The 27,636-nt window shown below is 36.2% G+C and overlaps 4 protein-coding genes and 1 long non-coding RNA gene across 6 annotated transcripts; 2 read left to right on the top strand and 3 right to left on the bottom strand.

Annotated features, from left to right (window-relative positions):
- The first annotated feature begins 4,678 nt into the window (after positions 1 to 4,678).
- On the top strand, positions 4,679 to 7,415 carry LOC105109340 (pentatricopeptide repeat-containing protein At5g10690-like). Of its 2 annotated transcripts, XM_011004028.1 has the most exons (7): positions 4,679 to 5,501; positions 5,594 to 5,726; positions 6,038 to 6,135; positions 6,238 to 6,399; positions 6,515 to 6,583; positions 6,806 to 6,941; positions 7,155 to 7,415. In XM_011004028.1, the coding sequence occupies exons 1-7, from the start codon at positions 5,097 to 5,099 to the stop codon at positions 7,172 to 7,174; spliced, it is 1,023 nt and encodes a 340-aa protein (XP_011002330.1). In that variant the 5' UTR covers positions 4,679 to 5,096; the 3' UTR covers positions 7,175 to 7,415. The 2 variants fall into 2 exon arrangements, with proteins under 2 accessions (XP_011002330.1, XP_011002331.1); XM_011004029.1 differs by lacking the exon at positions 7,155 to 7,415 and having other exon boundaries at positions 4,680 to 5,501; positions 6,238 to 6,421; positions 6,806 to 6,894.
- A 1,210-nt stretch (positions 7,416 to 8,625) lies between these two features.
- On the bottom strand, positions 8,626 to 13,003 carry LOC105109341 (putative disease resistance protein RGA3). Its single transcript, XM_011004030.1, has 2 exons — positions 9,566 to 13,003; positions 8,626 to 8,696 (listed from the first exon to the last, which is right to left on the bottom strand). The coding sequence occupies exon 1, from the start codon at positions 12,846 to 12,848 to the stop codon at positions 9,621 to 9,623; it is 3,228 nt and encodes a 1,075-aa protein (XP_011002332.1). The 5' UTR covers positions 12,849 to 13,003; the 3' UTR covers positions 8,626 to 8,696; positions 9,566 to 9,620.
- Positions 9,089 to 20,868, top strand: LOC105109343 (uncharacterized). Its single transcript, XR_839230.1, has 2 exons — positions 9,089 to 9,252; positions 20,564 to 20,868. It is a non-coding gene; the product is annotated as an uncharacterized LOC105109343 (long non-coding RNA).
- On the bottom strand, positions 14,535 to 17,995 carry LOC105109342 (replication protein A 32 kDa subunit A-like). The gene is made up of 10 exons (XM_011004031.1): positions 17,678 to 17,995; positions 16,992 to 17,102; positions 16,775 to 16,872; positions 16,538 to 16,579; positions 16,332 to 16,409; positions 15,948 to 16,026; positions 15,747 to 15,830; positions 15,583 to 15,662; positions 15,006 to 15,074; positions 14,535 to 14,919 (listed from the first exon to the last, which is right to left on the bottom strand). The coding sequence occupies exons 1-10, from the start codon at positions 17,780 to 17,782 to the stop codon at positions 14,844 to 14,846; spliced, it is 822 nt and encodes a 273-aa protein (XP_011002333.1). The 5' UTR covers positions 17,783 to 17,995; the 3' UTR covers positions 14,535 to 14,843.
- A 388-nt stretch (positions 20,869 to 21,256) lies between the features above and the next one.
- LOC105109396 (putative disease resistance protein RGA4) lies at positions 21,257 to 22,988 on the bottom strand. The gene is made up of 2 exons (XM_011004110.1): positions 22,163 to 22,988; positions 21,257 to 21,915 (listed from the first exon to the last, which is right to left on the bottom strand). The coding sequence occupies exons 1-2, from the start codon at positions 22,986 to 22,988 to the stop codon at positions 21,257 to 21,259; spliced, it is 1,485 nt and encodes a 494-aa protein (XP_011002412.1).
- Between the last annotated feature and the right edge of the window lie 4,648 nt (positions 22,989 to 27,636).

Raw genomic sequence — 27,636 nt, 5'->3', positions numbered from 1 at the left:
TTTGCATATTGGTCCCTGGAGCCTATTCCGAGATTCTGAACAGAATAAAAGATAAATTATGGGCAGAATTCCTGTATAGTTATAAAATTTTAACACTTTCAATTCGGTCCTTCAATTTGACAAAAATTACCATTTAACCCTAAAAATTTGATAAAATTCCAGAATGGTCCCTGGAGTATAATGAGATGATCTGGATAGAAATGAGGATTGATTATGGTCAGAATTTCAGTATAGTCATGGATTTATGATAATGTTAGTTTGGTCCTCCAAATGGATAAAATTACAATTTGACCCTTAAAAATATGATAAATTACAAATTAGTCCCTAGCTGTAATATTAGCTTTTTCAGATGGGTTTGATGAATAATTGAGGGTTATTTAGTGAATTATTACCAATTTTTTTATTTGTTTTATTTTGGATTAGATTTCTGAAAAACCGTTAATTTTTGGGTTTTTAGGAAAATAACTAGTTTAGTCTAAAAACATATAGGGTTATGGAATAGACCCTTAGTTAAGTGTATTAAATAGAATATATGTTCTTTTGAGTCATTCTTGAATATGTTTCCTTTATATTCAGATAATCCTGATATTCTACCGGCGGGACGGCGGTAGGATTTTCTCCGGTGTCTGCTTTTGACTTTTGTTTGCTTCGAGTTAGGTGAGTGAATAATTTTCCATATGCATGAGAAATATTATAAATATTTGATTTATTAATATGAATTGGATCATGCTTCTTGATAATATATATGTTGACTATTATCCTTGTTATGATAAGCATGATCATTTGTTGAATCCAAATTCTTGATATGAACCAGTATGTATTTTAAATTGACTTCTGAATTGATAACTCCTCATTTGTTGATATCATGAGTTGAGCCTTGAGATATTAATATGTCTGTTTGATTATGATTATGACCCTATGGTATGTCAGTCAGAATACTCATGCTAACAGGGTAGTGTTAGTCTTTGTGCACATCATATCTGAACCCTAGTTGGTCGGGGGAGTCACCAACCTATGTGGACTAATCATCCCACAGTATGGAGCCTCATGCTCATTGCATTTTAATTTTCTGACGATTTTACCATATGATATTCTTGTTATGACCTATTTGAGAAACCTTTTTATAAGACCCTAAAGTCATACTTGTATATATATATTTCTCATTGTTTTATTATCTCGTGTGTGTATATTGAACGTTATCTACTCACTGAGTTGTTGAACTCACAGTCTCATTATTTATCATTTTCAGGCTTATAGCTTGATAGCAGGTCACTTTTGTTGGACCTTCAGAACCTGCTCTTTTGGTTGTAATTCGTACATTTTCCTTTATGTTTAATTAGTGCTCCAAAACTATGAAATTATATTAACTCTTGTATTAAGACAATTCAATTATATTATGAAGTTGATTTTGTTATTAATGCTGCGTCAAACTTTGATTGAGTTATGATAAGTTTGTGTGTATGTTTGAGTTCGCATAGGTATGGAACCTTGGAGGGGAACCTTGCCTATGTGTCGGTCATGGATCTGGGATTCGGGTCATGACAAACTTGGTATCAGAGCTTTAGGTTAAAAAAAATAATAATAGTATAATTAATGTCATAATAAGTGGAGCATTAGGATCGGTATTGTCTTGTTTGTTGGTTTTGAAATTTTGAATTCTCATCAGGCATGTCTTCTTTCTTATGATAGATATGCTTTCCTACAATTTTGTGATAATTATCATGTTATTGTTCTAGCATGAATTAAGTGCTCTAACTTTTATTTTAGGAAATGCTGAGGAAAAGATGAATAGTTGATACTATTAGAGTAGATGATGATCAGGATGATGTCCCAATTGTGCGGTTGAGAACCGCAAGGCAGAGAAGTAGGCGCGATGCACTTGTGCCTCAGCATGTTGAGAAGGTACCTCCACCAGTGGAGAAAGAATCTCAGGAAATAGAAGAGGAAGATATGGTTGATGAACTCTGCAAATGTGGGGAGCCATTGCCTCTTGACAAACCATAGCTTTGTATAAATGTCGGCAACTCTTTGACATTTTTCTGTTTATAAAGTCACCATGAAAGTCTTGACATGTCGAGTTGATAATAAGGTTTTTTCTTTTATTAATTTCATGGATTCGAAACGTGGAATCAGTATTCAGAATCGATGAGAGATATACCTTATTTAAAAAATTTTGGAGAAAAGATTTAATCGTAATTAATATATAAATTGATTTGAATATATACACACACTAACCATGTTTAACTTTTGATTAAAAATACCGAATAGAAGAGAAACAGAACTGAAAAAGTTTCAAACATGGGTGGAGTGTTGAAGATTTTTTTAAAAAATATATTTAGTTCTTAAAAATTTAAAAATAACATAAATTATATAATTTAAATTTTTTAAAATTAAAAAAAAACAGTTTTGTACAAGAGTTTATTTATATTTTTTTTGTTTCACAAAATAGATTATTTTTTTTGTCCATGGATTCTATGAAATAAGAAATGTTTGCTGGTGTTTTTTTAAAGCTTTAATGTTGTTTGAAAAATAGATCTTAAATAAGAAGAATCTAATCCAGATTGATTTTGATTTTTGGTATTTTGAGTTGATGAATAGATATGATTATTTCAATGATGTTATTGAGATGTTTTTGGGTTGAATGATTTAAAAATTAGAGATTTTGAATAAAAATAGTTTTCCTTTTATTTTCCAACTATTATAATAGTGACCAAAATTTAGACTCGCAGGTGACTCGTTGTTGGCTTTGACATGTAACATGTCATTTGCATAATTTTTCCAATAAAAAAGGGGCAAACAACCTCCCTTTTAAAAATAAAATCAATCCCAGAATACACAAGCTTGAGTTTGAATGCTCACCCATGCACTAAAGACTTTTCTTAATGACCCAGGTGTGCTAGGCCATAAACCAGAATGCTTAGCCTTTTTTTTTGCCCTAATTTTTTTATATGTGTGCGAATGTAGATTAAGTATAAGTTTAAGACAAAAGAATTATCTCAGTTGAGTTCATAATCTGGATAGCAAGTTTAATAAATTAAGTCAAACTCCTAGGTTATTATTTGTTTTCTTCTAATTTTTTTTATTGATACCTTTTTTCAGCATTTTTTAAAAAAGAAATATTTTAATAAACAAAATGTAGCAAATATAAACAGGTAAATATTATGTCTTGCTATGTCTTGCGAGATTAAATATCTTGATCTATATATGTCTCTTGATTTCTCAAGTTTTAATTTTAGATATCATTAATGAATTTTTATTTATCTATTAATATGCATAATTTTTTATTTATTTAATTACAAGTATACATAAACTTTTTGTTTTGTACTTAAATTTTTTAAACTACATAAATGTGTTAAAAAACATGCTTATATAATTTTGTTAATTTTGTTTTATAAAAGATAAAAATATTTAACATACGGCAAAACACAAATCACATAACTCATTATCGTTATTGTATATATTCATCTTTATTTTTTAATCATATATATTTATATAATTTTTTTTATTTATTCATTATTATCGGACCGAGAGCATTACGTTTGATGGTGTGTCGTGATACAATGTAGAGTATTTCTAATTAAAAATATATAAGAATGATATTTGTTAAAGTAAATCAAATTAAAGTATTTAGACAGACGGAGGATAGAACTAGGACGACAAAGCACACTCTATAAACTAAGGATTCCAAAATCAGCTGTTGTAACAATAGGATGAGCAGTAAATAATCTCAGACTTGACATGAAAACAATGTTAGCCTCTTGTAATATGATTCTGCCTTCAGTTTTCCGTACTGACTATTGTATCTGGCGCCATATGCATGCTAGCATGATCTGGTGCTTTTATAAACTGAGCGACACTATGGATTAAGGTGACTGATTTCCGAGTTCAAAGTTACTTGCACCGCAGTCTAGTCATTCACGTTTACACCTCTTGTTATCAAGCGTAGAGGGGTTCGTAAAGAAAGCCAGGTATAGCTAGACTGACACAGAAAATCTGCCAACTAAGAAATCCATGAAAAGGAACTTCATATATATATATATATATATATGTGTGTGTGTATTAGGATATTTGCATGCATGTAAAAACAAAAAACAAGTAATATAATAAAATAAAATACATAATTCATCCAATTAAACTATATTCATGGACAAGTATAAAAAAAATTTACTAAGTAATGTAAAAATTACAACTTCTTTTATATAATAAAAAAATAACTAAAAGTCTTTTCATTATTAAAAAAAAACACATCACTTGATTTTTCACAAATACCTCATAACTTTGTGATATTACTCTCTCTTCACCCTCCTCTTCTTTTATCTATCTTGATGTGTAAAATAAACTTAAAATCATTATTTATTTATAGACAAGAGTGATATAACAAATACTATATAAATTATGGCACCAATTATGCTATAAATTATAACAACAACTAATCTCGACTTATATTTTACTCATTACATCAATAACTCCATTAATTATGTCAATAATTCATCTCTAAATATACCAAGAATTCTATTTATTTTTGTCTTCTATAGATTACATGGACTTACTTAATTTAATTAAATTCCACAATAAGAGAGAGAGAGAGAGAGAGAGAGAGAGAGAAAGAGGGAGGGAGGGAGGGAGCTTATGACATCCTAAGATACCTTGCTGATAAAACTCACTGCTTCACGTCTTGAACGACTTTCAAGTGCCCATTAAGAAGAATATACAATCTGTCCCTATTGTATAATCAGAAGATTTAAAATGTTAAAGAAATCATACCACCTGGCATTAGCAGGGGAAATGAAGAGGACAGATAACTTTCTCTGTTGTCTACGTTTCCACTGTCAAAGTGCTCATGCACCCTCTTAATGTTAAAAACAAGTCAAAACTAGTTTCTACAACAAAGAAAAAACCCCAAATTTGACTTAGTGTATCAACAAGTTTTAAGTTCGTAATTTGATTTCTGGAGCACAAAACTTTCTCTGACTTTAGCGTCCTCCACTTACTTACCCGCCATCAATTTCCATCTTTGCCCACACATTATACGTTATCCGTTTTTCCCTCTCCTCTCCCTCTCTAAGCTCCACCTTCATTTCCATGGCTGATCATTAATGGGTTTTTTCACTACTACCATCACCAGCAATTCCATGCAAAATCATCTTCTCTCCCTCTATTCTACTAAGTTCCCATCATCAAACCCATTACCCACTTTCAAAATCACCTTCTCTTATTCCTCTACACCCACTCGTCGTAGGTTTCACAAGCCTCATCATAGTCTTAAACGCCTTACCTTTCGAAAAGTTCAGCTGACTAGAAGAAGGCCATTGGAACAGATTTTTGAGGAAGTCGAGAGTGCTAAGAGAAGGTATGGGAAGTTAAATACGATAGTTATGAATGCGGTGATGGAAGCTTGTGTGCATTGCGGGGATACCGAGTCTGCTCTTAAGGTGTTTGATGAAATGTGCAAGTCAGGAAGTTCTGCGGTTGATGGTGTCTTTTATGGGACTCTGTTGAAGGTACTTGAATTTGAAATGGGGTGTTCTGTTTTCGTAACTTTTGTTTTTGATTTCATATTAGTTTGACTATTACTCTAATTATTGTTCGATAGGGTTTGGGTGTGGCTAGAAGAATTGATGAAGCATTTCAGATATTGGAATCAGCGGAAATGGGTACAGCTGTTGGAAGTCCAAAGTTGTCGGCTCCGATGATATTTGGTCTCTTAAATGCTCTAATTTCAGCAGGTTTGTAAAATAAGAGATGAAGTTATGGGCTTTGTTTTGTTTCCAGGTTCTTTAGTGGTAGCACTTGAAACTGTTAAGAGCTTTTCTTGAAAAACTGGATAGATTGGATTGTGTTCGATTAGGATTACCATTTCATGATAGGACATCGAGCCCAAATTTGAAATATCTTGGACAAATTGCCTTTTCGTTGCTTGTATTAGTAAATCTATTTACTTATTGTGGTCTCACTACAAACATGGGTTTTTTTTTTATTGATATTTTGAAAATCATGAGCTTATTTATATTGCTGCATTTGCACTGCTGTAGTGCAGGAGATATACGCCGAGCTAAGGGTCTTCTAGCCCGCTATGGTTATTTGCTTCATGAAAGCTGCAATCCTTCCATCTTGGTATATAACTTATTAATGAAGGTTGAGCACTGATCTGTACTTTTGGGTCTTATGGCATTCCATTGAGAAACAAATATCTAGTATTTGTTATCATTTTAAACATCTTTCTCTTTGAACTTTCAGGGATATATAAGTGCTGGCTGTCCTCAAGATGCCTTGCCTGTGCATGATGAAATTTTGGAGTTAGGATTAACCCCTGACAGGCTCACCTATAGTACTCTGATATCTGCATGTGTGAAGACTGGGAAATTGGATGCTGCAATGCAATTCTTTGACGAAATGAAGGTCACAAGCATGCATTTGAAAGGTCAGTTTAGAGCCTCTGTATACAAGAAATTAGGTTGTTGCTCAAGAAGTTACGTTAGTTGACTTAAATTATTAAACCCTTGATCTTTTTCAGGACAAAGCACAAAACTTTAGTCGTGCCAAGCTTTATCCGGATGTTGTCACTTACACAACATTACTTCAGGTCAGTGAATTGTGCATATATACTTTATTTTGTGATGAGGCGTTTGTGGAAATTCGAATTTGAGAATTTAGAATATTTACCAAAGTGTTCAAAAACCATTTAACAAAATGGCGTGCTTATTTTACTGCTGAAGTGGCCTATTGATCTTCTTGTGTGTGAGTCGGAGATTGCAGTTAAAAAATAGATCTTTTAGCTGTTTTATTGCTTTCCTTTCCTCTGCAGGGCTTTGGTGGTGCCAAGGATCTCCTATCAGTTCTGAAGATTGTCTCTGAAATGAAAATGCATCGGAATTTAGTTATTGATCGAACTGCGTTCACAGCAATGGTTGATGTGTTGCTAAACTGTGGTTCCATGAATGGTATGCCACATTTGGATATTTACTCAGGGTTCTGCAGTGCTTATCAATTTAGGTTATAAGCTGCATTGGAATTGAAATTTGAATTAATATCCGCATCTTGTAACATTTAAGCATTTAACCATATATGCATGCATGTATACTTTAAAAAAAGTGCTTTCTGTTTTTATTTTTTCATGCTGAATAGTACCATCTGATTCATTTTAATGGGTGAAGGCTACACAAAGTGTAGTTGAACTTCTACTTCTTTCACTTCTGACGCTAGCTGTCACACCCCTCTCCGAATTACTTTGGTAATGCATCTTAGTATCTTTGATTATATTCACTTTAGAATTGTGCTTTAAGTTAGTTAAGTAAACCAACCTCTCTAATTGCTTCTTATTGTTACCTAATCAATTAAATTTACCTACCAGACATGTATTTATAAGCATACACAACCTGCTGTCCATTAAACAAACTTATATGACATCTTGTTGTCTTGTCAACCTGCTGTCCATTAAACAAACTTATATGACATCTTGTTGTCTTGTCTTGATCATTCACTTCTATCTTACATCTTTGCACATAGCTATCCTATTGATCAATTACACGCTAAAAGAGTCCAATCATGATACGTTTACATGTGTAATGACCCATACTCAAAAGCTAACCTATGAAAGATACAATAGCATCACTATGTTAAACTTCAAGCTAGGACTCCAAAGACTCTTCGGTTGGTAGCCTATCTCTTGAGCCCTCTTTCGACCTCATCTTGATTCTATGAAAATAATTTATCAACTACTAATGAGATAACCCAGTGAATGATTAAAGAGATAAGCATGGGAAACTTCATAAGTTTTCAACATGTATGCCTAACATCATATCGACATAATATTTGCATAAGAAAAAATGTAAGACAATTGAATGTCCATATCTCATATCCATATACTACTCAATGGTAGCATATGTAGCATATAGGTGGCCACTATTTCATGTAAAGCAAGCTTTCTTCTTTTCACATATCATGTGCAATTATATCAACACAATATTTGGGCTAAAACATATCTTTCACTTTAAAAAACACATAATGCTTCAATCTTTAATGGTCATACTCTTATTTAGCAATCATCATTTGAAGTTTCCATTGAAAACTAAGGTTATGCATATATATATTCTGAAAATCCGGCAAGCCTTTAAAGAAATTCTTCATACATAAAAGCATCCAAAAACAATAGGATTTATGCATACTTATTAATTTCATCACTCGCCATAAGCTTTAGCCCTTTACCCCCTACTTTTTCCTTTACTTTCTTTTTTTTCCTTTCATTTATAACCTCACAATCTATCTTTCGTTTTCTTTCTAACAATTCTAACATATTTTTATATTATGAAATCAAACTCATTTCAAAGAGAGAAAATACTTGGGTAATTGGATACTCTTAATGCATATAAAACTCACATGCTTCGACGCTAAATTGCTTATAGAAATTGGAAAGAAAACCAGAATGTCAAATGCATGCAGCAACAAGGTCTTTGAAAAAGTAGAAAACTATTATACTTATCTATCTACGTTCAATAAATTTAAACGTGCTTATCAGTAGCACATACTTAACCACCCCTAAGATCAAAATACCTACACTTTGGAATTCTGAAAATGAAAGCGCATGACCTGTAAAAAAAAAAAAAAAGCGATCTCGTTGAAGCTTGTCGCTGCTCTGGAAAATACAACAAATCCACAGTATCAAAAGATGCTCTGTGTCTGATTCTAATAAGAGAAACCTGCACATAAATGTTTGACAACAAGCCATATCTCAAAAACTTGCCAACTTAAATAAGAAATCTCTGCAAAAGAACAACTTCATGAAAACCATACGACAACTTGAATGATGATCTAGTGCCCATCAAGAGGAACATACATTCCATCCCCATTGTATAATCAACAAGTTAGATTTCACCATGTCAGAATGCTCATTGGCCCTCTTGAAAACTACAGTACCATTTCTTTACTTCCAGTATAAAAAATAAAATAACATAAATGTCATGTTTTCCAATTCTCCCTTGATTTGTTTGATTTTCGAACCATGTAGATAGAAGGATAAATTATTTAAAAAAGAGAAGCCTTTGCTTGTTTTGATAGCAGAACATTAAATTATTTCACTTGACGTTTTTGAATTAAGATAATTTCATTTAAAGATATTATTTTAAAAAGTGAGGCCTTTACTTGTTTAGAAAATTAAAGATTTGAAATAATGTAAGTCGACTTAGTCTAATACAAAATAAATAGAGAGAGAGAGAGAGAGAGTAAACGAAGGAAGAATCAAGATTTATTATTTAGGCATGCATAGAATTTAGTTTCTGTACACATATGTTCATCGACTAAATTCCATAAAGCAAAATAGAAATTGAAAAGAAAACCAGAATGTCAAATGCATGCAGCGAAATAAATAAATATAGAGAAAGAGCAGGGATTAATAATAATAATAATAATCAGAGAAATTAAATGAAGAAAGCTGTTAAAAACCTTTATATTTAAGAATAGTCCCCTCACGGTGAAAATGCTCTAATAATAAAGAGAGAGAGAGAGAGGGAGTATGGAATAATAAAAATAAAAGAAAATAAAGGAAGGAAGGAAAGGAGAGGTTAAATACCTTTCATACACACTCGTGTGTAAGTGTTTGTATGTATGTTCGGTGAAAATACTCCTTAGTAGTACCATCTCAATCCTTCACCCTTTAAATAGCGACCCTCCTTTTGAATGTAGTCGCCATCAATTACAATATCTGGAATGTGTTTAATGTTAGAAGGCCACTCCTCCTCCCTCTCCTTTCCCCATCCTCTCGCTCTTACGCTCACCTCTTCACTGCAGTCATCGATTCTTAACAATTGCAAAGAGGGAAGGTAGGGTATCATCCCTTGAGATTCAGATTCTGATAGCGACTTCAATTCTCTGCAAGAAGAGACTTCTAATTTCTGAAGAGAATGCATCCCCTGATCAGGCAGTGGCAGAGACTTCAATCTTCCGCATCCCGAAATCCATAGCTGTTGAAGAGAAGAGAGATTTCGCAGCCCTACTTCCGGAAGAGATTCCATATCATCAATGAACCACATAGCTAGATTCTTCAATTTGGAGAGAGGACGGATAAATGAAGAAGAAGAAGAAGAAGAGACTGGTGATTTCATCTTCATTGTCTGCTGTAATGGCATTGAACTAGTACTCCGCAAATCAAGACCTTCATCGAGAGTTGGAAACAACGGCATTGAAGTCAGATTTGGACAATCAGAAACGCACAAGGAAGAAAGACGTGGAAAACAGAGCATTTTTATTGTTGACTCATCACTATCAGCATTCATCTCATCTCTACTCCATCTCTTCCACCATCCCTTCAGTCTAAAACAACCATAGATAACAAGTGTCTTTAAGGATGGGAAAAACGTCGACGCTCCTCTTCCTCTATCCCCCTCACTATCTATGTACTCCAAATCATCCAATCCCACAATACTTAATTCTTCAAGAGAAAGGATTCCATCTAAGGGAGGGATATGCTTAAGTCTTTTGCAGCTTTCCAGACAAATCCTTGCAAGATTTGAGATATTTGAAACCCAACTTGGAAACCTCATACCTCCATAGCCTTCAACTCTCAACTCTTGAAGACTCCAGTTTGGCTGGAGGCTTTGCAACATTTTATCATACAAATCAATATCTGAATCACTATCCAGCTCTGGGTCCCACCGTACGGTCAACGACTGAAGATATTTTTTATCGATCAATTTAGCTCCTTCAAATTCTGATATACAAGACCCCTCGTATCCTTTGACTATTATTTCTAGGCCACCTCTCAATTCATTTAATATTCTCAACTCATCCAATCCACCTATAATCTTAGATTCAGGACTCCTATTTCTTGCAACCACAAAACATGACAATGTCTGTAGACTAGTTAATTTCCCAATCCCACGAGGCATATACTCTAAATATTCACATAAATCTTCATCAAGAGTGCAACCAACATCAAGATGCCTCAGATTGATCAGCTTAATAATATCTCTTGGTAGTTCCTCAAGGTTATCACAACCATTGAGCTTGAGCACTTGCAAATTTACCAGACTGGTGACAGAATTAGGAAGCGCCTCCATCTCATTATTTGAAAGATCAAGATATTTCAGATGCTTGATATTTTCAATGAGAGGTGACACTTCCTCAATTCCCAAATGACTCAAAACAAGCACACGTAAACGCCTAAAGTTTTGACAAATTGACACCCATGGCCTCTCATCCCATTCGCCACCTTGCAATAATATAAGTGTTCTTAGACTTTTTGCACAAAGCAAAGGAATTGGAATTTGTTGGGACAAATCCAATTCTGTGTCAAATGACACGTGCCGAGTCATTTCACTAATCCTATTTCCTCCACGCTCCACTTTGATGCTCTGAAAACCAGCAACATGGGTTGCAAGATCATGCATAAAATCATGCATTTTGCAACTTTTTATGTTCCCAAATCTATCCTTTTCCACTTCGTGAAAGAAGGACCTCCATAGTAAACTCTCAAAGCACCTAAGACCAACAATTTCTAAGCACTCACCCAAATTCGAAGAGCTAACAAACACTTGTGCAATCCAAAGTCGAATCAATGATTTGACATCTATCTCATGACCTTTCGGGAATAAGCTACAGTATGCAAAGCAATGCTTCAAATATGATGGAAGAGGATCGTAGCTTAACTTAAGGGTATCTATGATGTTATCATCTTTGACCCTATTTGGAAGTTCTTGTTGGATAAAGGGCAACCACTGGGCTCTATCTTTCAAAGACATTAACCTCGCAATTGCCTTTATGACCAAAGGAACTCCACAACACCTCTCTACAATCTCTTTTCTAATTCTCTCATCTACATGACCCGACTCCTGGCCTTGAGGAAATGCCTTTCTTCTAAACAGATCCCATGAATCATCTACAGACAGACCTTTTAAAACATGTGGTTCTATTGTGCTTGTTAATTTGGCAATCACATGAGAACGTGTAGTTACCACAATCTTACTTCCTACTGCATCACGTGGTAATAACTCCTTCAAACTCTCCCATTTTTCACCATCATCCTTACCATCCAACACATCATCTAACACAAGAAGATACTTCTTTTTTTCTATTTTCCCTTCAAGCATTTTTTTCAGACTCTCTAACTGATCATCAGAATCTCCAGTACCTACAGCCCCTTTGATAATCTTTCTAACATCTAAGCTGCCTGAGACACTTACCCAGAGTCTCACACCAAAGTGCGCCTTAACTTGCTCATCATTGAAAACATGTTGAGCTAGTGTGGTCTTCCCCAATCCTCCCATTCCAACTACGGAGATGACAGAAACATTATGTTCATAGTTGGAATTCATCAGAAACGTTTTAACTGTCTTTTTGTCACTCTCCCTCCCAACTGTTATTTCAGGTTCAGATGAGGTAGTTTGGTCCCTGACCATGGTCAAAGAAGCTCTCTCCTCATCACGAACATCAAAGTTGAATTTTTTACTGTCAATTTCAATGCCATCTAGTCTCTCTCTAAGTGTTTTAACTCTATGACCCATCCGTAAACCATACACAAATTGGTTTGATCTTGAGAAAAAAAGGCTTACCTCCCTCGATACTCTTTTCCCAGGCATCAACTGTTTCCGCACAACTTGTATTGAGAAATCGTCCAGCAAATCCTCGGCATCATATACAGCTTCCCGCAGCTTCATGAGCCAGTCTTGGATTTGATGGTTGTGTTTTTGTGCCTGCTCCTCAGCGTCTTCAATCACAGCCTTAATCCTGGTAACTGTGTCATTGAGTTTCCGCAATTGATCTTTGAGCCCCCACCATAGTGCAGCCTCCTGAGCAGTTAGGGAACCTAATGTCTTTATTATTTCCTCCGCAGTATTGAAAAGCACACCTTCAGCCATTTTTTCTTTGCAGGTTCAAAAAGGAGTGGATGGAGGAGGGAAACACAAAAAAAGAAAGGGAAAAAATTTAAAGAAAAGGTGTGTGGCTGGGGTGGTTGAGGTGTTTCTTCGTTTCAGCGGTGATGATCGGTTTGGATGCTAGAAGAATGTTTATGTTGCTGAGAAGAGCGTGCGGAAAACCACAGGCTTCCGGGCTTCATTTATAGAGATAATAAGATTCGAAAATCTCCAAAACACTCAAAGCTATTAGAGATTCTGCAAGTACTCTCATGATCTCGAAATCCTTTAACCAATCTGCACTCAACAGGCAGGTATTTCTTTTCTTTGCTTTTAAAAAGCAATCTCTATTCCTTGCTTCATTTTAAATGTCACACCAATAGACTTGTATGACTTAGCCTTGCTAAAAAGGGAAAGACAAATCCAAGGGATGTTTCAAGTAGCAAAGCCAAATTATTTTTTGACATGAGATTTCAATTATGTTTAACCTTTCAAAATGAGATTTACGATGCGAATGTCTTTAGTAATGGGTATGCCTTACGTAATGAAAAAACGAATACTTCCCAAGGAGATGCTGATGCTTTCATTTACGTGAAGATAAGACTAAAGCTATAAGAAGGCCTGCATGCACTGATCTCTCGATCTCCAAATCACTCAACTGGTAGTACTGCTTCTATTGCTTTGCTTTAATGAATCACTCGGGCCAGAAACCTTGCTCCTCACACTTTATTCAAAAAATGACATCAATCCAGGGTTATAGCTATATATACAGTACTGATGAAGGAAAGATGAGGGCCAAATTAACTTGTTAAATGGAGATTTTCAGTTATGTGGAAGCAATAATGGAAGATGCCTTCCCTTTTTCAAGGGCTTATGCGTACTTGGGATCCTACAGTATCGGTCACTGAAACCAATCAGAAGAAGCAAGTGCCTTTAATGGAGGGTATGCCCCTAGCTAGTAGTAGTGAATGTAAAGAATTCTTCTTGGTGCTTTATTCATAGGTAAAGGAAATTCCAAACCATTCCAAAACACTCAAAGTATCAAAAACTCCAAATCAATCTCTTCATTGGCTACGAGTTCCTTTCTTTGCTTTAAAAAATCAATCATTACAGGAACCTTCATTTGTTCATTTGGAGTTCAGGGCTACTCGTCATTTCATGGACTGCTCAGAAATCATAAAGCTGTAGCTAGAAACAAGTTCAATAGCTACATATTAATGGCATATAAGCTTTAAAGGGTTGGTTAATGAAGTTTAATCATTTTCTAGGTTCAAATATTGGAATCAAAACGTTAAGATATAGGGAAGCCACAATCTTTCGAAACGTACATTGCTATTATATCCAGCCATCAGCCATAATTAATAACTTGTTAACTTAAGATTTCAATTATGTTAAGGATAATATTAAGATGTTTAGTACGCTAATGCCTTTAGTTGAAGGATAGGCCACCAAAGCTATAAATCATGGCTTCTCTTTTTCATGGGGGCTTCGGCCTGCTTAGGGTGCTTCATTATCTGTTCACTGAAACAAATCAAAAGAAGCAAAATGCCTAGTAGTGAATACAGACCCCCCCTAACAATACGATCAAAAGAGATTTCGATGCGCTTTCCTCAGGTAAAATAAATTCCAAACTGTCCCAAACACTCCAGGTATCAAAAACTCCAAATCAATCCTTTGATTCGACAGCACTCAACTAGAACTTTCTTTGCTTTAAAAAATCAATCAGACCATAATCTTTGTTCTTTTAGAGTTCCAAGCAGCACGTCATTTAGGAATCTAAACAAAACATCAAAATGTTGTGAAATTCTATATATGATTTAGCGATAACAACATGTCCAGATCCCTGCACTTAAGATTTTAACATAGAAACAAATAAATATCTACAGGCTGTTATGTTAATATTCAAAAGAACGAACATGTTAATATTCAAAAGAAGGGACAAAATAACTCGCAACAGCATTGTAGACTGGGTAGCATTCCAAAATACTGTGAACTTCATCAGGTTGCTTTGTAGTGAAACTCGTCAATTGTAGAGTATATCAAACCTTCATCTTCAAGTGATCTAATAGATTCCCTGGCCAAGACAAAAGAAAAGGTCGATAAAAGGAATTACTTGATAATGTAGGGTGAGAAGGGGAGATAGAGAGAGTGAGAGGTTACTTGATCTTCTCCATGGGAAGTTTCAGCTGTTGGCAAAGTTCATCCATGTGCATCCCTTTTTCCTGTCCACTGCAACCAAGAACCCCGCTCAACATTCGTAAAGGAACTAAACGTAAGTTCAGTATTAGCAGATTAAAATTTAATAGCAGTCAGAATAGTGTTTGCAAAACATGGCTAGCTATTCCAAGCAACGCTGCAAAACATTAATTGTCCATAGCAGTCAGTACACACTGCATGTGTTTTTGAAAAATAGAAACCAAAAGAAAAAAATGAATGGACTGCTCAAAAAATTAAAAACAAGTTCAGTAGCAACAGATTAAAACAGAAAAAGAGCATCTGTCCATGACATGGGGCAGGGTGATGTTTTAAACAAATAGAACTCCAATGAAACAAGGAACAATTCCAAATTAGCAGTCTACAGCTGGAGGACAAAAGAGAATGAGAACCATATAGAACTTGATATATTAAACGCAATCAAATACGGTGGCACTAAGAAAGGGCAAGGCAACCACAGACAACATGAGATTTCAAGGAGAAAGAAGCTGCATGGAGTCAAGAGTTTAAATGTTCAACTCACATGCTTGAAGACTGTTGCAGACGATCAAGAACCAATTGATCACAATCCTTTAGCCCATCAACATCAAATTGCTTGGACATCTGGGAAAAGGAAACTAGAATGTTATGCCAAACACATTTGGAAACCAGGACATTGAAAAAAGTTTTTTTGAGGCAGTCCCATACCAGGTTTGATGTGAATGTCTGACCATTCCGCACAGAAGTGTTCATTGATGATTCTACCATATGAGGCTGAGTTGAAGTTCCACCCTGCAAATTCAGTTGAAAACAATTCACACAACCAACCAACAGAAAACACAATATGCTCTCAAATCATTTCATAAACTTTATTGATAGTGCATAATTCATCCGCTCCAAGATCAATACCTGCAATGTGGAATTCTGCAAATGGGAATGTATGCAATCTATAAAATGAAAAGTAATCTCATCGAAGTTTGTCACGGTCCTGCAATAATAAAAAGAACAATACGATTGCAGTGAATTTATAAATAATGAAAGCGTGCACACTGATGCAAGAAACCAATCATGTCCACTATGAAACACATCCAAGCCACGCTCAACAAGAAGGGTTCTTAAGAAAAATATTTCTTAATAAGTGGTTAAATGTGGCTAAAAAGCTCTCCTCGTCAACTCCAAGTTGCTTTGTCAATGCAAATTCCAAGTGTCATCATTAGTGGAAATTGAAAATTGAATGAAATGCACAGTTTCAGAAAGACAAGTACAATGATGACTAAAGGGTATGGTCAATACCTGACAGAGAAAGCAACCAACTGCTTGACATCTTGAAAAACTCTCAAGTGTCCAATAACTCGAACATACATTTCATCTCTATAGAAAAATGATTCGCATGGGAAAAAACAAATGTTAAAAGATCTCACATCAGAAAAAACATGACACCAGATTTTTCTCATGCTAGATGCTTGGCAAGAGACATGTATAAGAGACCGGAAACTTACTGTACTGCCTCCATTTCCAATTTTTCAAAATTCTCGGTCACCCTATTAGAAGTGTTGAGCACACGTCAAAACTACTCTTCAAAACAAATGAAAAACTCCAATTTTGAATTATAATCAACACTTTAGTTTGATTATTTGGTTTTTGGCACACAACAACGCATGGAAATTTAAAGGATTAAAGGCAAGCAATTTCATTACGTATGAACACATAAATTCCACATGCAAGCACATAATTACCATCTTCTACAACCAATACGGCCTGTTCCATCATCTATGACAAAACTAACATCAGTCGACTTTTCAGCTTTATTAAACACCATTCCAACCACCGTAACCTACACCAACAAGGTGAAGAAATGGAAGAAAATGGTTAAAGAGAAACCAAATGGAGAAAGAAATTTAAGGCTTAGACCCACAGAACTATATTTATATAGCAGGAATTGAGAGTGATTACATTGGTAACATCCACACCGTTGATCACAAAACTTGACCTCTCATCACCAGATTGAGAAGCTTGGCTTATCTGCTTCACCGTAACTGGAACCACACCCAACGAATTGCGACTCTATTGCCAAACAAAGAAATTTTTACAAAAGAAAAGGGAATGGAATTGTCAGAACAAAATTTTGACAATTATACAATATTATGAAAAGAAAAAAAAAACAGTCTAACTTGGACATTTGGCAATAATTAATAGTTACTTAATTTCTCTTCCCACCATTTTTGTCACCAATAAACAACCAACATAAAATCCATAACCCTAAGGCTAACAAAAAAACACAATTTTTTTCATTTCCAGCACTCAAATTCAAATTATACTAGAGTTTCTCAGTTGCGTGCTTTAATTTTCCTATACTTTCTCAGCAACCAAACAGCAACTACGACTACAAAACCACGAAGATCGACAAAAACAGGGATCTTTTCATTCCACTTTCTCAATTGATTCACTTAATTGTCCCACACTTTCACGGGAAATATAATTATAAAAACCTAACACTGATAAATAAGTTGCTTTTTGGTTTAATTTTCGTTTACGGAATGGAAAAATGGGAAACAATTATTAAAAGGAGAGAAATTAGCAAAACAAAACAAAACACACGCGCGCACACACACACACAGAGAGAGAGAGAGAAGGCTTGCTTTAGCGGGAGAAGGTGTGGAATCGGTGAGCTGAGTGGATTGAGAAGGCATGAATCCGCCGCCGGAGAAGGAGGAGGTGGCATCGAATTGGCTGCTTGAAAACATTTTTTCGTTCTTTTGAAACCCTAGAAATGTGAATGTTTTGGAAGACTGAGTCAATTGTTAGCGAATGGAAGACAGGGAGAGGAGGGTCACTTTTAATTTATTAGATAACGGATTCCCGCCATCGTGGATTTTAGTTTTCCTTTTCCCGCGCGGGCGAAACGACACCAGCTGGTTTCGTTTGGGGGGTGGGAGTTCATAGTTATCGGTCCGGGAATTAATCGAAGAAAGTGAATGGCTAATTAGGTTATTACGTCAAATCATGGTTTGTCGAATTAATTATTTTTATTAAAACAGTTTTATTTTATTTTTTTAAAGTTCAAATTTTTTAATGTTGACTCAAATGAGAATCAATCAGTAACTCTCCAAACAGTTTTTTCATCTTCTGAATTTGAAGCGCGGCTTACTGCTTCAATGTTACTGGAACTGCACCCGGTGAATATATAACTAATATCTGTGGCGGCATCCAATATCCTTTGACCTGTTTCCTGCAACCAAGATTCAATTCTAAAAGTTCAGTAAAAATAGACACCGCTAGAAAGGTCACTGACAACTTGACAGAAGCATGTGAAAACAGAAAATCACTTGCCTATTGTAACCAAACATATTTTCATATTATGAAATCAAACTCAATTCAAAGAGAGAAAATACTTGGGTAATTGGATACTCTTAATGCATATAAAACTCACATGCTTCGACACTAAATTGCTCATAGAAATTGGAAAGAAAACCAGAAAGTCAAATGAATGCAGCAACAAGGTCTTTGGAAAAGTAGAAAACTATTATACTTATCTATGTTCAATAAATTTAAACATGCTTATCAGTAGCACATACTTAACCACCCCTAAGTTCAAAATACCTGCACTGTGGAATTCTGAAAATGGAAGCGCATGACCAGTAAAAAAAAAAAAAGCAATCTCGTTGAAGCTTGTCCCTGCCCTGGAAAATACAACAAATCCACAGTAGCAGAAGATGCTCTGTGTCTGTTTCTAAAAAGAGAAACCTGCACACAAATGTTTGACAACAAGTCAAAAACTTGCCAACTTAAATAAGAAATCTCTGCAAAAGAACAACTTCATATACATACAAAGCTCATGAAAACCATACCTTAGAGAGAAAACTAAGCGCTTCCTTTCTTGAATGATGATCTAGTGCCCATCAAGAAGAACATACATTACATCCCCATTGTATAATCAAGATTTCATCATGTCAGAATGCTTATTGGCCCTCTTAAAAACTACAGTACCATTTCTTCACTACGAGTATAAAAAATAAAATAACATAAACGTCATGTTTTCCAATTCTCCCTTGATTTGTTTGATTTTCCAACCATGTAGATAGAAGGATAGATTATTTAAAATAGAGAAGCCTTTGCTTGTTCAGATAGCAGAACATTAAATTATTTCACCTGACGTTTTTGAATTAAGATAATTTTATTTAAAGATATTATTTTAAAAGGTGAGGCCTTTACTTGTTTAGAAAATTAAAGATTTGAAATAACGTAAGTCGACTTAGTCTAATACATGATTTGATGTGGATGTCTTATGTCTGCCTGATCCATACCACACATGAGAGAACTGATGATTCTACGATCGGAGCATGAATCAAAGTATTACTTTGCAGCTTCAACCAGAGAAAACACACATAATCAACCAAAAAGGAAACACTGGATATGCATTGTCGCACTCAATACCGCGATGACCTTAAAAAAATAATTTTTGTAAAGAACGGATTTCTAGCATTTTGTTCTTTAATGGGGAATGGTCTTGTTTAAGGTGTCGCCACCTAGTATTATGATTACTAGGAACCTTAACTGGTCAATAGAGATTCTAATGGTACGAGACTGGTTATGGAAAATGAAAAATACTATCACCACTTAAACGTCCTAATTGAGACAGGCTGCATTGTTGGTTTTGTTATAAATTAATAACATTTTGTCAGTTTATACTATGATGATTTGCATGTAATATTCCTGACTCTGGTACTAGTAAATATTTAACTACGAATATTTTCAACTTTGGCATTGGTAAATATTACACAACTATAAAACAAAATAAATCGAAATCAGTATTTTTTATTCCTGACTCTGGCGTCAGTGAATAAATAAATAAAAATAAGTTTACTTTTATACATGCACATATTTTTTTTATTTTTCTAGCTAAATAAAATAAAATACAACAAATAAAATAATATAAATTTAAACTGATATTTTTATTCCTATTCTGGCATCAGTGAATAAACTAATAAATTCACATTATTTTTATTCATGCATACATATTTTTTTATTTTTTCTACTTTTTATATTTTTATTTTTCTACTTTTTTTTATTATTTTATTTTTTATTCATGACAACAATGACTTGTAAATTGAATAAAAAATCCCTCAAGAAAATATCAACTTTTGGAAGCATGACATACCTCAATGAGAAAACAACTGGTTGTCATTTGAAAAATTCTCATATGGCCCTTTTAAAAGTGTTAAACACAAATGTTAAGGGCCTGAAAACAGCACCAAACTTGGAAGGAGAAATGAAAAGGACATAAAAAAATACTTTATATTGTCTCCATTTCCACTTTGCAAATTCTCATATGGCCCTTTTAAGAGTGTTAAACACAAACCAAAACCAATATTTGCAAATCTGGATTGGATCAAGATTTATTATTTAGGCATAGAATTTAGATTTTGTACATACATGTTCATTGACTAAATTCCATAAAGCAAAATAGAAATTGGAAAGAAAACCAGACTGTCAAATGCATGCAGCGACAAGGTGTTATTATTTAGGAATAAAATTTAGTTTCTGTACACACATGTTCATCGACTAAACTCCATAAAGCAAGAACATAAAGGCATTAAGAGATAACTTCAGTACTGTTCCAGATCCAGCTTGTTCCATCCTCTATGACGATCCCAACATTGATTACCTTTTCGGATTTATCAAACCCAGTCCAACCACCATACCTGCACAAAAAAGATGTCAAAAGGGGGCCGACAAGAAAAGGTTAAACAGAAGTTGCATTAGTTTCAACAGAAACCAAAGTAGCATGAAATTTTGGTTTCAGACAAGCAGAACCTTCAATTTTTTTCTTTTTAAAAAAACGATAGATTAGGTGATTGGAGAAGGCTTTACTTTGTGCAGGTAGGGAAGGGAGATGGGGTAATCTGTCGTTTTGTTGAGGGCTGAACCCATTTGTAAGAGCTTTATTTTTTAAAAACAATTTTTATTTAAGAATATATTAAGTTAATATTTTTTATTTTTAAAAATTTATTTTTAATATTAATATTTAAACAAAAAAACAAATGAAACTTTAATTAATTAAAAAATGTTACCAATATTTATAGAAATAATATAATAGTTTTATTAAAAAAAGGTAAAATTATTAACAACAACAACAGAAATTAAATGAAGAAAGGTAGTTGTTAAAAACCTTTATATTTAAGAATAGTACCCTCACGGTGAAAATGCTCTAACCATCATCAATTGAATACATATAGTCTCTTCAATTTGGAGAGAGGACGGGTAAATGTAGAAGAAGAAGAAGAATAGACTGGTGATGTCATCTTCATTGTCTGCTGTAGGGGCATTGAACTAGTCCTCCGCAAATAAAGACCTTCATCGAGAGTTGGAAACAACGGCATCGAAGTCAGATTTGGACACTCAGAAATGAACAAGGAAGAAAGACATGGAAAACAGAGCATTATCAACCCTTCTTCTATTGTTGACTCATCACTATCATCATTCATCTCATCTCTACTCCATCTCTTCCACCATCCCTTCAGTCTAAAACAACCATAGATAACAAGTGTCTTTAAGGATGGGAAAAACGTCGACGCTCCTCTTCCTCTATCCCCCTCACTATCTATGTACTCCAAATCATCCAATCCCACAATACTTAATTCTTCAAGAGAAAGGATTCCATCTAAGGGAGGGATATGCTTAAGTCTTTTGCAGCTTTCCAGACAAATCCTTGCAAGATTTGAGATATTTGAAACCCAACTTGGAAACCTCATACCTCCATAGCCTTCAACTCTCAGCTCTTGAAGACTCCAGTTTGGCCGGAGGCTTGGCAACATTTTAATATAAATCAATATCTGAATCACTATCCAGCTCTGGGTCCCACCATTTCGGTCAATGACTGAAGATATTTTTTATCTATCAATCTGGCTCCTTCAAATTCTGATATACAAGAACCACCCTCATATCCCTTGACTCTTATTTCTAGCCTCCCTCTCAATTCATTTAACATTCTCAACTCATCCAATCCACCTATCATCTCAGATTTAGGACTCTTTTTTTGGCAATCACAAAACATGACAACGTCTGTAGACTAGTTAATTTTCCAATCCCACGAGGCATATACTCTAACTTTTTACATAAATCACCATCACGATAGCAACCAACATCAAGATGCCTCAGATTGATCAGCTTGCCAATATCCCTAGGTAGTTTCTTAAGTTTCGTACAACCATTGAGCTTGAGCACTTGCAAATTTACCAGACTGGTGACAGAATTAGAAAGCGCCTCTATCTCATTATCTGAAAGATCAAGATATTTAAGGTGCTTGATCTTTTCAATGAGAGGTGACACTTCCTTCATTCCAAAATCACTCAAAACAAGCACACGTAAATGCCTAAAGTCTCGACAAATTGACACCCATGGCCCCTCATCCCATTCGCCACCTTGCAATAATATAAGGGTTCTCAGACTTTTTGCACAAGGCAAAGGAATTGGAATTTGTTGGGACAAATCCAATTCTGTGTCAAATGACACGTGCCGAGTCATTTCACGAATCCTATTTCGTCCACGCTCCACTTTGATGCTCTGAAAACCAGCGACATGGGTTGCAAGATCATGCATAAAATCATGCATTTTGCAACTTTCTATGTTATCTAAACCATCCTTTTCCACTTCGTGAAAGAAGGACCTCCACAGCAAACTCTCAAAGCACCTAAGACCAACAATTTCTAAGCACTCACCCAAATTCGAAGAGCTAACAAACCCTTGTGCAATCCAAAGTCGAATCATATATTTTACATCTATCTTGTGACCTTTCGGGAATAAGCTACAGTATGCAAAGCAATGCTTCAAATATGATGGAAGAGGATCGTAGCTTAACTTAAGGGTATCTATGATGTTATCATCTTGGACCCTATTTGGAAGTTCTTGTTGGATAAAGGGCAACCACTGGGCTCTATCTTTCAAAGACATTAACCTCGCAATTGCCTTTATTACCAAAGGAACTCCCTGGCTCCTCTCTGCAATCTCTTTTTTTTATTCTTCCGTCTATGTAATTTGACTCTCGACCTGGACCAAAAGCCTTTCTTCTAAACAGATCCCATGACTCATCTACAGACAGACCTTCTAAAACATGTGGTTCTATTGTGCTTGTGAATTTGGCAATTACATGAGAACGTGTAGTTACCACTATCTTACTTCCTACTGCATCACGTGGTAATAACTCCTTCAAACTATCCCATTTTTCACCATCATCCTTACCATCCCACACATCATCTAATACGAGAAGATACTTTTTTTTTTTCTGTTTTCCTTTCAAGCTTTTTTTTCAGACTCTCTAACTGATCATCAGAATCTCCAGTACCTACAGCCCCTTTGATAATCTTTCTAACATCTAAGCCGCCTGAGACACTTACCCACAGTCTCACACCAAAGTGCGCCTGAACTTGCTCGTCATTGTAAACATGTTGAGCTAGTGTGGTCTTCCCCAACCCTCCCATTCCAACTACGGAGATGACAGAAACATTATGTTCATAGTTGGAATTCAATAGAAAAATTTTAACTGCCTCTTTGTCACTCTCTCTCCCAACTGTTATTTCAGGTTCAGATGAGGTAGTTAGCTCCCTGACAATTGAAACATCAAAGTTGAATTTTTGACTGTCAATTTCAATGCGATCTAGTCTCTCTCTAAGTGCTTTAACTCTATGGCCCATCCGTAAACCATACACAAATTGGTTTGATCTTGAGAAAAAAAGGCATACCTCCCTCGATACTCTTTTCCCAGACATCAACTGTTTCCGCAGAACTTGTGTTGAGAAATCGTCCAGCAAATCCTCTGCATCATATAGAGCTTCTCGCAGCTTCTTGAGCCAGTCTTCGATTTGATGGTTTTGTTTCTGTTTTTGTGCCTGCTCCTCAGCGTCTTGAATCACAGCCTTGATCCCGGTAACTGTTGCATTGAGCTTGCACAATTGATCTTTGATCCCCCACCATAGTGCAACCTCCTGAGCAGTTAGGAACCTAATGTCTTTATTATTTCCTCCGCAATATTGAAGAGCACACCTTTGTTGGGAATTTCAACCGGTGATATTCTGATATTTGCTCATAGGAGAGCCAAGCATACTTATATAATATTTAACGTGGTTCGGCAAAATCGCCTACATCCATGGAAGAAGTCAATATATTTAGAGATAACACAATATTTAACGTGGTTCGGCAAAACCGCCTACATCCACGGGAGAAGTCAATATATTTAGAGATAGAGAAAGAATACAAAACAAATACATGGAGGAGGAGGATTACACCCTCTCATACTCAACTCTCAACTCTCTTTGCTGCACTTGCAGCTGCTGCAATGGCAGCAAGGCTGCTGCCATTGCAGCTCTCTCTTCCTCTCTACTCTCTTCACATTTTCATAATTCTCTTCACTCATTTTGCTCTCTTGCATATGCCTCTATTTATAGGCATTCATGGAGGCTTTTCTTCAACAAAGGTGGCTGCCAACTCCAACTCTTCTTCAACAATGGTGGCTGCCAACCTTTGACATCTTGGATGAGTGCACATGGTTGGTGCAATAGCAAATGGTTGTTGCACATTAATGGCAACCAACCTAACAATCACCCCCTTTGCCATTCATGTGGGGCAACTGTCCTTATTCTTCTTCAACACAAGCTTGCATCTTGCCGCTCTTCCAAGCTTTCCATTTTGAGAGCTTTTGTAGCCAAGTTTACAGGTACTTGCCAAACCTTTCAATCATCAGAGTGACCTAAGCACACCTTTTCTCACATAAAGGGATCACTATAACCAGATGGTCTGCCACATCACATCTGAATAGTATTTACGCTTGTCTCTGGAACAACATTCCCCTTCGAGCGTATCAACCACGCTTAGTCCGGAATGATTCCTCAAGCCTCACATCAAGGCTTACAACACCCCCTTAAACGAATATTTCAAGTGTGATAGTCATTATCTGAGTATCTCAATATGATCACAAGTTCACCACTCTTCCAAGAGTCTACTCATCTAGGAGTTGCGCCTGCCCTCTGTTCCACCCTAGGAACCACGTCTTACTTCTCCATGAGTCTCTCGCTCTTAGTCTCAAGAGTCCAGGTAGCTTTCCGCCTTTAACCATGGGGGCAGCCCATAAAAGGTTGATCCATATTTGTCTTCATACTCTGAGTATTACAATGCCATTACCGAGCTCACCACCTTGACAAGAGTCAACTTATTGTCCAAGGCATGTCTTAATGCTCCACAAGTCATCCACTTATTGTCCAAGGCAAATGTCTTCTAGCTCATTGATCTTTAGCATGGGGGCAATATCCATGAAAGTCAATCATGCATTTGTCTCCATACTCATCATAGCCCTTTTATTGGCTATCCATTTGTCCACTCATACCTAGCCATCACATTGGCTCTGGGGCGTTCTGAACTGGGCTCCTTCCACGGCCCTCACACCTTCTTCTGAGGTGTCTCCACTCGTCGTCATGCGGCGGTCTGATCATGGGCTCATCCCATATCCCTCACACTTTCTCTTTAAGGTGTCTTCGCCTTTTGTAGGCAGTCGCATCCTCCTTCAGCTAAGATGCTTCAAAGTGGCTCCATAAATTCTTTGCCACTAATTACATAGAAAGAGAAAGTTGCGGTATACTCCTTGCAATCCTCCACCTCAATTTCTATGTTTGGAGCTTCTACGCCTTTTCTGCTTAACAGCTCCACCCGCACCAACTCCGTTTGGTGTCTTCGCCTTTCATCATAGGCGATCGCCTTTTATCACAGGCATTTTCACCCCCTCAATTAGGTGTATCTGCAACAGCTCATCCTTCCATCCTTGCATGCATTGAAAGGTCCTCGCTTGTTGCCTTTATCAAGAGCACAAGAGACTTTTTGTTGTACAACTTTTTCATAGTCTCTGCTCTGAGCTTCATTTGGGAACTCTTCTTCTCCTTGCACCTGTTGTCTCATTATAATACCTCGTTGGATCCTCCGGGTACTCCTACACAATCTTCATGTGCTCTCGTGTAATTTTGGTTCTCTAGATTTCTCCCTATTCCTTACTTATGTTTGACAGCAGCTCATCCTGTCACAACATCTATCCAAGTTTAAATAGGGTGCTAATCTTTATCCCTTTGTTGTATTTCTCTTCCATTATCAGGGTCTTCATCAATTCTCCCCTCGAGAAATTATAGTCACCGAATCTAACTTTCTTGGAGAAATCACCACTCCATTAAATCCTTGATCATACGGAACCCAACTGTTCCTTTATGCCGTCATCCTGCTAGTCTTCAACAGTTTCATAACAAACTGTCACATATACGAAAATAGTACCGTATGGATAATCCTTCCACTAATCAAGTTCCCAGGAAAGATTGGAGGGGTCACAATGGTCCCGCTTAAAACCCAATCTCCTAGCCAGAACTTCTTAGGCCATATCTATCCATCGTACTATCTTTTCGTATATACAACCATTTGCTAGCTTTGTTGCGGCTTTCCTTTACAAGTGATCTGGGGTATCCTGGTTTTATACCTGATTTCTCAATATCTGGCGAGACTACCAGTGCTCAGATTCGTCAAGATTGGTCTTCATCAAATTTCACTCTCCACCTCAAATTGTCCAAATGATCGAGTGTCCAGAGTGTTCCAATTTTAACTTCCCTCAAGGCAATTAAAATTCCCCATATAATAGTTCAACATATGTAATTGGGCAAACATGTGTGATTTCTTCTTCTTCAGCTCCATCGACCACCATGATGACCATCAGATGCCTCCTAATCGGGCAATCTCTCTTTAATAATTCATCACTGCCTTTTATGATCTTAATCTCAACGATCAGACCATACCATTGCATCCGGAATGATCAAATTAGCTGGAAACAAGTCTGAAATCATCCAAATCGCACTTCAGACGGCTAAGATTTGATCAAAACTATTCTGGCCTGATAAACGGCCCAGATTCAATCTCAGAACCGGTTGCACGTAGACTCTGCCACACAGGATCAAAATCCAGGGAGCTGACGTGGCTATAATGACGTGTCATCCACGTAGGACATATATGTCAACCAAATCTAACGTGGCAGTTTGACTGGTCAAAGTGCTGATATGCCAGGTGATGTGCCTGATGACTGTGCAGAACTGCTGACGTGCCTAATGATGTGGCATTTTGACTGGTCAGAGTGCTGATATGTCAGGTGACGTGTCTGATGACTGTGCAGAACTGCCGACGTGGACAGTCACCCCGCCGGCGCGTGCGACAGTTTTCGATGTCCGATTTCGACGCGGTTTTCACCAGTGGCTTCGTCTCTTCCTCCTCTACATAGTGGTATGGTCAAAATACAATTTTGACAACTTTCATTTTTGAGCAAAATCAAACACCACTTTAAACCGAACGCTCTGATACCAATTGTTGGGAATTTCGACCGGTGATGTTCTGATACTTGCTCATAGGAGAGCCAAGCACACTTAGATAATATTTAACGTGGTTCGGCAAAACCACCTACATCCACGGGAGAAGTCAATATATTTAGAGATAGAGAAAGAATACAAAACAAATACGTGGAGGAGGAGGATTACACCCTCTCATACTTAACTCTCAACTCTCTTTGCTGCACTTGCAGCTCTCTCTT

The sequence above is a fragment of the Populus euphratica genome, unplaced genomic scaffold (assembly GCF_000495115.2).
Source record: "Populus euphratica unplaced genomic scaffold, PopEup_1.0 scaffold215.1, whole genome shotgun sequence".
In the NCBI taxonomy this organism is placed as follows: domain Eukaryota; kingdom Viridiplantae; phylum Streptophyta; class Magnoliopsida; order Malpighiales; family Salicaceae; genus Populus; species Populus euphratica.
The sequence above is the reverse complement of the archived record's forward strand: the minus strand, read 5'-3'. Positions and strand labels throughout refer to the sequence as shown.

What these genes read in the sequence shown, in the direction of transcription:
- LOC105109340 (XM_011004028.1), top strand. Translation starts at nt 5,097, where the DNA reads ATGGGTTTTTTCACTACTACCATCACCAGCAATTCCATGCAAAATCAT. An exon ending in AATTCTTTGACGAAATGAAG is followed by an intron (nt 6,400 to 6,514) that starts GTCACAAGCATG and finishes GATCTTTTTCAG; the next exon opens with GACAAAGCACAAAACTTTAG. An exon ending in CTTACACAACATTACTTCAG is followed by an intron (nt 6,584 to 6,805) that starts GTCAGTGAATTG and finishes TTTCCTCTGCAG; the next exon opens with GGCTTTGGTGGTGCCAAGGA.
- LOC105109341 (XM_011004030.1), bottom strand. Translation starts at nt 12,848, where the DNA reads ATGGCTGAAGGTGTGCTTTTCAATACTGCGGAGGAAATAATAAAGACA.
- LOC105109342 (XM_011004031.1), bottom strand. Translation starts at nt 17,782, where the DNA reads ATGTTTTCAAGCAGCCAATTCGATGCCACCTCCTCCTTCTCCGGCGGC. An exon ending in TTGGTTGCTTTCTCTGTCAG is followed by an intron (nt 16,027 to 16,331) that starts GTATTGACCATA and finishes TTATTATTGCAG; the next exon opens with GACCGTGACAAACTTCGATG. An exon ending in AGACATTCACATCAAACCTG is followed by an intron (nt 15,663 to 15,746) that starts GTATGGGACTGC and finishes TCCTTTTCCCAG; the next exon opens with ATGTCCAAGCAATTTGATGT.
- LOC105109396 (XM_011004110.1), bottom strand. Translation starts at nt 22,988, where the DNA reads ATGTCTTTGAAAGATAGAGCCCAGTGGTTGCCCTTTATCCAACAAGAA. An exon ending in TGTTGGTTGCTATCGTGATG is followed by an intron (nt 21,916 to 22,162) that starts GTGATTTATGTA and finishes AAATATCTTCAG; the next exon opens with TCATTGACCGAAATGGTGGG.